Source organism: Elephantulus edwardii, unplaced genomic scaffold (genome assembly GCF_000299155.1).
Source record: "Elephantulus edwardii isolate Elephantulus edwardi_28Jun2011 unplaced genomic scaffold, EleEdw1.0 scaffold00127, whole genome shotgun sequence".
Lineage (NCBI taxonomy): Eukaryota > Metazoa > Chordata > Mammalia > Macroscelidea > Macroscelididae > Elephantulus > Elephantulus edwardii.
The window spans coordinates 7585354-7596030 of NW_006399877.1; the positions used below are offsets into that span (position 1 = coordinate 7585354).

A 10677-nucleotide genomic window follows, 5' to 3' on the forward strand; every position below is an offset into this window, starting at 1 on the left:
CTCACACCCACACTCACACACACTCACGTGCACACTTGCACACATCCTCTCTCACACACTCACGTCTCTTCAGTCAGTCATCTACTCACTCTGATGGGCTCACACACGCTCTCGTACCACACTCATACTCACTGGCTTGCCCACATTCACACACACTCACTCACACACTCACAGGGCACCGCTGAGCACACTCTTCCCCTTCTGGTGAGCGGCTAGGGGAGGATGGGTGTCCCCCAAGGGCAGCCCTGGCTCCCTGCAGTTGTACACTGTGCCAGGAGGCCCATAACCAGAGCTGAGGGGGCAGGGCAGAGCTTAGGGCACCCTGCTAGCGCCCTGTGCACCCCCCATCTACACAGTGGGGCAGGGGAGGAGGGGTGCAGAACAGACGCCTGACACAGGCTTGCATGATAAGGAGTGAAATCTGCTTTGACCTGACCACCGAATGCCTGCTATCAGAGTGCCCTGCCCCTGCAAGGGGCAGCCAGCGGCCTCTGGGGTGAGGGTAGAGGCTGAGCACCTGGCCCCTCGGCCTGGGGCACCCTAACTGCTTCTAATAGGAGTGAAGCTGCTACAAGCACACTCCCCCTTATGTCAGCAACCCAGGTGTAGAAACCAAGCACCCCAAAAGGGACACTCCATCGGCAACACGCCAACAGGCCCATGGTGCAGAAGACCTGGGCACCCTGAAGTCGGGTCGCACCCAGTGACAAGTTCCAGTGCACAAGAACTGGCCCCTCATCAGCGGAGGAGGCCAGGGAAGCTGGAGTGTGGCTGAACGAGCGAGGCAGGGCCTGGGGTGGGGTGTGGGGGGCTGCGGTGGCTCATCCCCTCCTAACACATGGCCGCTGCTTCCTCACGAGTGTAAAGAACACCAGGATGGAACCCGGCGACCTAATTAAGGTCTCCACCGCGCAGTCACGCGGTCCGGGGACAACCTGAAAGGGTCACTTACCGTTTCCACATCTCACTTACAGGAGCTTAGCTTCAGGGCCTGTGCTGTGTGGGTCAGTGGCTCGGGGAAGGAGGTGCAACACCCTACGCAGGGCTCAAGTTACCCCGGCTGTCACCGTGAGCCGAAGGGCTCCTGCTGGACAGACATCAGGGGCTGGTGACCTGCAAGAGTTCAGCACTCCGACAGTGACCAAGGGGTCCCTGCTCCGTGTGTGGCTCTGGACCAGGCCTGGGAAGCCGCTCAGCCCTGAAGACTCCATCCCTCTGCTTCTCCAGAGCAAACGCTGCCCAGAAAGAGGGCACTTCCCCAAGAACCAACAAAAACCTACAGACATGGGTTCAGCTTCCACATAAATGACAGACAGGCCTGAGAGGTGGCCCGCAGCACCAGGGAGGAACGCACACTTTAGAATAACTACCCGCACAAGCCAAAAGGGCGCTATTCACCCAAGGATAAAGCCCAAAAGGCAGGAGAGGATAGAACAGAGGGGATTAAGGGACAATAGAGTCATAGGGAGGAAGTGGGGAAAGTGATCACAATGTGTGGCTTCTGTAATGCATGTTCTTAAACATAGGTATGAATGGACAGTTGAATCGAAAAACAACTTGGAAAAAAAAGGGAAAGAAAACCAATTTATGTTGTAAACTTTCACTCAGATTAAAACTTTAAAAACAAAACAAAGAAATAAAGCTCAGTCTGACATGCTTCGGGCATATTACAAGGCGGGACCAGTCCTTGGAGAGAGACATCATGTTTGGAAAGGTGGAAGGACAGTGCAAGAGAGAAAGACCCTGGATGAGAAGGAATGACTCAGTGACTGGGGTAACGGGGTAGGTGTGTCAGAGACAGGGAAACTGGCTCAGGACAGAGCAGGGTTCAGAGCTGTTGTACACGGGGTCACTATGAGTCGGAGGCCACTTGATGGCACAAAACAACAACAACCCAACAGATCTAAGTACAAGTGATCAGAAATTGGAGGTGGGGGAGGGATTTTGTAGGTTGTCGAGCAGGGTGTGTACCGGGCTGAGGAACCCGAGGTGGGAGAACGTACCACCAAGGACCAGCTGGAGCTGACCTCGGGGCAGCAGGGATGCAGACTCGGTGTTTGGGCAGCAGGGAGCCTTCTGAGAAGGAAGCAAACAAGGTCCTTCTGGTCACAAAACTCAGGACAGATGGGAAGGTAGGGAGTGGCTCTGAGCAGGAATGTGAACAGGGTTTTCAAAGGGTTTTCAAGTCCTCCAACCCCAGGCAGGCATGAACTACAGACCCTGGCCCCTCCTGTTCTACCCCAGGAAGCCAGGCTAGGGACCATTTCCAAGCCCTAGCACAGTCCTCCTACCCCCTGCAATCCAGACTGACTCTGGCTGTCTCCCTGCCCAGCTGCCTGGGGAAGAGCCCAGGAGGCCACTCGGCCAACAAGAGGGGAAGGTCTGCCCTCTAGATGACACCCTGGCATGGACTCGACTGGCTAACACCTAGCAGTGAGGTGGCAGCTGGTATCCCAGGCAACCAGGCCTGACCCCCAGAACAAAAGTCTCCAATTCCATTCAGCACCACTGAGGACAGGCTGAGGGAAGACTGAAAGGAAGTAAAAACAGGCCTGACCCCCTATGTTGACATATGCAGGATATAGACAGAGCTCACCAAGCCTAGAGGGGAGCCCTTGGCAACAGACATCAGGCAGACACAGAGAGGGACAGAGGCAGCCTTGGTCACCAGCGAAGACGGCAGCTGGCCTTGGCACTGTCCTCTCCTCTCCCCAAGACCCTTCTAGAAATAAGAGTCAGAGGCACAGACACCATGACAGTGAAGAACGTACAGAGGGGTGGAAAAAATGGATGGGCTTCCGTGGCCGGTATCCTGAGTAGAGGAGGATAAATGGGGGAGTCTGTCCAAGAAAACCAGAAGGTCCAAGCTCAGAGAGATGGGCAGGGGCTTTGGCGATGTTGGGCTCTTTGGAAAGTGGGAGGGGACAAGGGGGGAGTCCAAAAGTTTGCCTGGGACAGGTGATACCCCATACACCAGGTGCCAACACACTGACCCTGGTGCATCCCAGCTTCCAAAAATCTTACCCCCCAGAGAAGCATCCACAGAACGATAATTAAAATTACAGAAATTATATTACAAAGACTCGATATTCAGGCATTCAGGAATCCCCCCTTTAATGAGACGCCTGTGCCTGGTTTCCAGGACTCAGATCTACCATCAAACGCACCACAAATGCATGCAAAACCCCAGACAGGTACATAGGAGCTAACAGGACCCCCATGTTAACCAGGGGAACCTTTCTCTAGCTCAGGTAAAACTAATCCTGAGTTTGTTGTTGAGTGCTGTGGAGTCGGACTGACCCCCCCCCCCCAGCGGGTTTCAGTGGCAGTTAATGACCCGGGAGAGGACTGTCCAGTCCCCCACAGACTGCTGGGTGGATTTGCACTGCATGCCTCTGGGACTACAGCCCAGCTTCTTACCAGTAGGCCACCATAGTCTCTCCTAGTCACTCCAATCCTAGTCAGTACCTTTCTAGACATAGATCACCAGGCCTTTCTTCCTAGTCTGCCTTCGTCCAGGCACTCCAGTGAAACCTGTTCAGCGTCATCGCAACACACAAGCCCGCACTGGCCGGCAGTGGTGGCTGCTCTTAAGGGGGACGGCCAGGAATCGAACCTGGGTCTCTATAGGGAAGGTGAGAATTCTACCACTGAGCCACCACACGGGTGGAAAGAAAGAGGGTGGAGGGAGCGAGAAATGAGGGCTTCGGGGTGGTGGTGGTGTCAGTGGTGACGCAGGAGTCAGGAGCTGGCAGGACGCCCGTGACATCACCATCTCGGATTCTTAATACAAGAGACAACCTCCTTGAAGCTGAACGCGCCCTCCCCACCCTCTCTTTGGGGAATTCAAGCCCAAGCTTTTAGCCTGCTGCAAAAACAGTCCAGCTACACTTAGATAGATTGTAGCTGTGCTTGTCCTAAAGGGGCTGCTGTTACGTCCCCTTGGAAGTGGCCTCCAGAGAAGTCCGGGCAATTAAAATTCCCTGTCTGACCTTGGTCGCGCCCTGCCAGCTCTCCTTACAACGCTAGACACGCTCTAGAATCAGTTTCTCCTCAGCCCTCTCAGTCTTCTTTTAAAATCAGGCCACTATTCTCTGAGCTCAAGCTATCCAGTAACACGCTTGGAAAGAGAGAAGGAACTTTCTCTGGCCAGCCTGCTGGCTGCCCCTAGCTTCCCAAATGCATTAGAAAATTCTTTCTTCCGAGACACACCATTTAGGAGACAAGCACACTTGTGCGGGCCCCTGGGGTACAGAGATGAATATATCCACTTCAAGGGCCCCAGATTTCTTTCTTTCTTTTTTTTTTTTAAGGAAATTCCAAAGCAAAGTGCTTTCAAAAAAAGGAAAAGTGCAACTTTAAAGCTCAAAGCTGGCTTCACCGCAGTATCTGCATGAATCTAGCCGTCCTCAAACAAAAACTGGGTGTACTTTGTGCAGGGCAAGGCAGGTTATTTCTGCAAGGGGGCTGGACGGCTCGGACAGCGACATCAGCATGTGGATATTCCTGAGAGTAAGCTCGCTCCTGGCACACAAGCCAGGGGCTTTCTGTCGGTTTTGTGTTTTGGGATTTGGTGGGGGTTTTTTTAGATAAGACCATGAATCCACATGGATTAAGACTTTGGAAAGCCTGGTTCCTGGGTCTGCACGAAAACAACAACTGACTCAAAAGACTCAGCAGGCAGAGGAAAAGTCCTGGCCACCTGATTCTGCAAACATTGTGAGACTCACTGCTATCGACTTGACTCTGACTCAGCAGCCCAAGAGGGTAGAGCAGAACTGTTTCACAGGGGTCCCCATCCACAATCAACACCCATGGTACCAGCAGTCAGGAGAGCAGGAGAGACACTGGGAAAGGTTGCTGTCAGGGTAACCTCTCCAAAGTCCCAAAGAGCAAGGGTGTCAGATTAAAGACTAAGGTGTGCCTTCCTCAAGCCTGCTCTTTCCAATCACCTGCTGTTTATCTGAGAGCAATGAAAAAGGATGACAGAAGGAGCGATGCCTTTGAGCTGTAATGTTGAAGGTGAGTACCATGGGCTGTCAAAAGAACAAACCAGCGTGCTCCTAGGAGGCAGAGGGCAAAGCTTACACATTCGGAGTATGTTGCTAGGAGAGGTTCTTCCTCAGAAAGGCCTCATGCTTGGAAGGTGGAGGGATGGTGAAAAAACAAAAGACCTTTGACAAGACGAGTTGGCACAGTGACCGCAGCAATGGCGTGGCATGTCAGCCGTGATGAGGGTGGCACAGGGCAGCCCAGGGCTCAGGTCTGTCGTTCATAGGGTCACCAAGAGTCCGACTCGACTGCCCAATCTTCACAGAAGCAGAGAGCCTCATCTCCCTCCTACACACCTGGGTTCCAACTGCCAGTTCTCAGTTCACGGCTAAGTGCTTAACCATTACACCACCAAGGCTTCTCTGACAACATCTCGACAAAGTTAACCCTATGGAGCCATTCTACTCTGTCACATGAGGTTGCCTTGAGTTGGAACTGGTTTAGGGGTCAGCTAAGTCAGTGATTTTCACCCTGGAAACCCCAGATTGTGAGGGCGAAGCCAGATGGACAACGTTCAGATCTGTGAGTCACAGTCAACTCAATGTCACCTAACAACACAAAGAGGAAACCCCAGGATTCCTGCTGAGAAGGATCTCTCAGCCCGCCACCTCACCACCGACTCCCCAGCAGAAGTGAGGCAGCGAAGGCTGACAGGGTCTTGAGTGAACAGCACCAGAGTGAGTAAGTCCCTCCCTCAGAGAACCAACCCACAGGACACACTGTCCCATGGACCAGTCATTCTGCGAGGCCAGGGACACACTACACAGCTAACACATCAGGCCAAGCCAACTTCAAAGGGCAGCGACGTGCCAAAGCGTTCATGAACTACTAGACATTTACACAGGACAGTACTGAGAGTGCACCATAGCAAAACCCCAGCTCCGTGCTAAGACGAAGACCAGAACACCCAGGCCCCTCGGGAAGGGCCAAAGTGGGAGCTAAGCACTTCCCAGGTGTTAACTCATCTACTCTCCCAATTACCTCACGAGGTAGGTGCCATTCTATCACCATTTTGTGGGAGTTTTAAGTAAGCTGCCAGGTAGCAGGCAGCAGAACCGGGCTTCAAACACAGCAAGTCCGCCTTCAGAATTCACACTCTGATTCGGCCTCACAATACTGCACCAGTGAGTAAAACTGAGAAAGTAATTTGGTGAGAAACAAGCTGTGGGATGTCCTTTGGCGATACAGAAGGAGACTGCCAGCCCTTTCTTCCGAGACATCTCGTGGTGGATACAAACTGCCAACTATTCCAGTAATAGCTTAACACCTTAACATTTTCCCAGAGGTACATGGTTTGAATCCACCAGATGCTCTGCTGGAGAAGGAGGGACAATCTCCTCCTGTACCAGTCAGATCTGATTTGACAGTACCCACAAGAAATAATAAAAAAATAAAATTTAAAAAAAACCCCAAACCCAAAAAGCTTAAAAAAAAAAATTAAAAACCAAAAAACAAAAAGCACTTAACATTTGCACCATCCAGAGACTCAAGAGTCTAAAAGTGAGAAAAAAGAAAAATGAGGGAGACTCTAGACTCCAGTTAGGACGGAGAGTGGTCATGGCCAGCTGGCCCACCCAGGTGCCATGGCTGGGGTGGGCTCTGGGGCAGCAGCTCGGGCAGCAGACGAGACATGTGGGCCCAGAGCCTTGGTAGGTAGTGGTCCCATATGGAAGGGACATGAAGTAAGGTGACAGATTTCAGAAAACGTGACCCACCAGGTCTTCAAAAGTACTTAGATACATTTAAAAAAAATAAGAAAGAAAAGCTTCATCATTAAAAAAAATAAAGTCACATAGGGCAGTGGGCAGGAGAAAAAGGAAGCAACAGAGAAGAGCAGCCGAGAGACCAGCTGGACCTGAGGACTCTGCAGGTTGGGGAGTGTGGACCACAGGACAGGCAGCAGGGCCCAGCAGAGTGGTCATCCTGGCTGCCTGGGTACAGCTCTAGGACAAGGACCCAAAACCAGCTGGGTGGCAGGAAGCAGCTGCTCAGACGGGTCAGGAAGGGCAGTGCCAGGGGCTAGGGAGAGCCAGCCCTAGCCTGACCTGATGACCTGGTGTGTGTGAACCATCCTATCCATCAACTACAGTCCCTGGGCACCAAAGTGGGCCAGGACTAAGCAGAGCACCCGGACACGAGCACCCAATAGTCCATGGTGAGGCCAACCTGTGAGTTCAGGTAGGGGTGGTTGAGTGTAGGGAGGCATGGGCCCTGGGAGACTCGATTTCCATAGCTGTGGGGAGCCTGCAGGTGGAGGAGGGGAAAGTGTGGGTACCAGGTCTGAGAGGTTTGTAAACGTGGTCCACCAGTGCCACATGGGGGCCAGAGGCCTGCTGTGTCCTTGCTTCCCTTGGTACCCAACACCTCCCCTCATTCTCACAAACCCCCATAAAAGGACCAATGTCCCTACAGAGAAGACAGGAGTGATTAAGTGACCTGCGCATGACCACAACCCCTACCCCCTGCTCCCCAAATGCAGGACAGGCCGCTCAATTCTGGCATCAATTCTGGCTTTCCTAACCACAGTAGCAGGAGTCAATGTGGCATTCGCCAAGTGTCCCTCCTCCCTCGAGACCTGCTCCTGACATCTTGGCAGCCACCAGTCCTCAAGGGAAGTGGTGAAAATGCACTGGCCTTGAGCCAATTCTTCCTCCAGACAGCCCCGTGAGGGTCAGCAGAACCGTGTTCCTCAGGGCCTTAAATGGCCGACTGGTCAGACAGACCTCACCAGGCCTTTCCTCCGAGCTGCTTCTGCACAGATTTGAACCAGAACAGAATCCCTTCCGTAAACAGCCGAGCACACCAGGCGCTTTGAACAATCCAGGGAAGGGTTACTTGTGCCCACTTTACCAGCAAGGAAACAAAGGGGTTTACGTGGCTTGCCCAAGGTCACAGTTAGGAGGCCAGGTCTAGTCAATTGTATGCGAAGCTCTATCTGTGCCATCCTGTCCCCAGGAAGGTGTCTCTGGAACAGCTGCCGCTCACATCCCACTCCCGGATGACAACTACCGAGTCCTGCTTCCTGAAATTCATGGCTGAGAATGAAGTCAACCAAGCAACAGCTCTGAGCAACCCCACTCAAGGTCAAGGTCCAAGAATGGGCATCTACCCTCACCCATCTCCAGACCCCTGCGGTAGGACTGAACTTCTCACTCCCGGGGGAAAGGACACATGGCCCAAGCCTGCACAATCAGGGCAATGAATTTCTTGTAACTAGTTCAGAGTCAACTAAACACAATAGTAAAGCTAAAAAAACAAAAAACAAACATAATAAGGCCTTTGCTGGCTACTCTTTCCCACTGGACTTGCTGGCCACACTGCCACCACCTGAGAACGGGGACAGGTGGCTTACGAAAAGGGGAATATTGACATCTGAGTTCCTGGATCCAACCATACCTGAAGCCACATTGACTCTAAAATCATCAAAAGGGAGCCAAGTGATTCCTTTCAGTTCATGCTGAATTTTCCTGTAAGTTACAGGAGTCCTGATCTGGAATCCTGTTCACCACAGTAGTTCTGGAGAAGTTCCATCACAGAATTGGACGGGCAGCTCTCTTGAAACCCCAAAACACACCCTTTTGCCTATGTTGTTTCTGCTTGATTTCTGGAAGATTTTCTTGCTTTTTCTTAAGCAGTCAACTAAAAACCTAGCCTTTGAAGATTGTTACGCAGGAAAAACTAATGAAACTCTAGTAACCACCAAGTAACCTATCAATTGAAGGGTCCACAGTCCTTGGGATGTCCTCTTGCATTGGGTGGAACTGGGGCAGGACAGTCTCCACGTGAAAGGTATCCTCCACCACATCATCAAAGGGGCCTTGGCAAACTCACCTTTCCCATTATCCACCAGCTCAGCTTGTTAACTGCCCAAAATACACACACCAGGTGTAAATGTCAGAGAAGAGAGCCTCAAAGCCAGGACGCTGGCCAGTCCGGACGGAGGGGATGAGGGATGTCAGAGAGCCTCAAAGCCAGGGCGCTGGCCAGTCAGGATGGAGGGAATGAGGGGACTGCCTTGGCACCAGAAGCCACACGTCGCTGGCCACAGCGCCTTTAAATAGAGCCTCTACAACGAAGACAAATACATTCCATGCACTTTTCAAAGCGCTCTGTGCACGACCTGGCCCTCGGCCTCTGCTACCCCAGGCAGTTTTCCGGTCCGGCCCAATTCTGGAAATATTAATAGCTCAGTTAGGCGCTTACCCGCTACCCGGTACACAGCACTTGTGGCCTTAAAAGGCTGAAACCATTACTGCCCTCATTCTCCACATGAGGACACAAGGTCCAAAGAGGTAGTAGGCAGTCAGTGGGGTGTTGTGCACCTGGTATCCACTGCCCGGTGTCCAGGAAGGGCCAGCAGCCTCGGGGTCGGAACCGGGCAGCCAGGTGGGTAGTACCAAGCCCACCCCAACCTCGGTTCTTCCCCAGGGACATGCTAGAGAGAACAAGAAGATCTGTCGCCTCTTGAGCTCCCCTGGTGCTCTAACTCCGGCAACGCCCTGATTTTACCAGTTTAACAAGGCCCAGTTCTCAACTTCGGTTCTTGCCTTGAAACACACTGTGCCCCAAGTATTAACTTTCCTCTTTTGTTTTAAAATATTAAAGGGGGAGGAAGGGAACCCAAATCGCACTGCCAGAATTCCGGTCCTCAGAGACCCTGTAGGACAGAGAAGAACGCACCCAGTTTCCAAACCTGCGGATTTTTTCAGGAGCCAACTATCAGATCCTTCGCCAGCATAGCAACCGCCTGCTTTAACCGCAGTGCCACCCACCAGGGCTGGATCAGATAAAAAGGGCTCCTGGAGCAAGTTTCTCCCCAGGGAGATAAAGTTAAAAGCCCTCAGGCGTGGCGCAGTCTCCATTCCTAGAAGTTGCGCTTGGAGCAAATCTGGGACCCGCGCCGGCTCCTTTCCCGGGGCCAGGGCGCGGGTTAACCTTCCAGCGGGCATATCGGAACTGGGTCCCAAAGGGCAAGGCCCCTGCCTCGCTACTGCAGTCCAATTTGGTGTCCCCGTTGCGCGCAGCACTGGGAACGCTGGATCGAACGTAAAGGATAACCCCTTGCACACCTCTTTCCACCTTGACTCACCAAGACGGGACCCAGGGCTCCTAGGCACCCCTGCCATCCCGCCCCGTGTCCCGAGCGCGCAGGGTGCGGCGTGGGTCCCTAGGGCGCAGAGTGTGGGGCTCAGGCTCGGCGTGGGTCCCCAGAGCTCAGTGTAGGTCCCGGGGGCGGGGTGGGTCCTGGGGCACGGCGTGGGTCCCCAGTGCGCAGTGTGGGTCCCGGGCTCAGCGTGGTTCCCGAGGCGTGGTGTGGGTCACCAGGGTGTGGCGTGGGTCCCTGGCGCGGTGTGAGTCCCCCTCAGACGCCACTGGGTCCCCGGGCGCGCTGTGGACCCCGGGCGCGCAGGCACTCACCGCTTGAACATGCTCTCCAGGTCCTTGATGAGACGGCGGCTGAACTCGGGGAACTCGGTGTAGGGGTTGAAAACTCTGTAGCGACGGGGCCGCGCCGCGCCCTCCTGGATGTCCAGCGGTCGGTTCAGCTGCGAGCGGAGCTCAGCGGCGGCGATGGCGGCCCGCACCCGGGCGGACTGCGCAGAAGGCGCGGGTTCGGGTGCCGCG

At 53.6% G+C, this 10677-nt stretch overlaps 1 protein-coding gene across 1 annotated transcript in view; it reads right to left on the reverse strand.

Annotated features, from left to right (window-relative positions):
- Window positions 1-10677, reverse strand: part of EFHD1 (EF-hand domain family, member D1) — a 50686-nt gene that overhangs the window by 27291 nt on the left and 12718 nt on the right. Inside the window, exon 4 of the mRNA XM_006893535.1 lies at window positions 10471-10646. Within this exon, the coding sequence (XP_006893597.1) occupies window positions 10471-10646 (176 nt within the window). The remainder of the gene's footprint in view (window positions 1-10470; window positions 10647-10677) is intronic.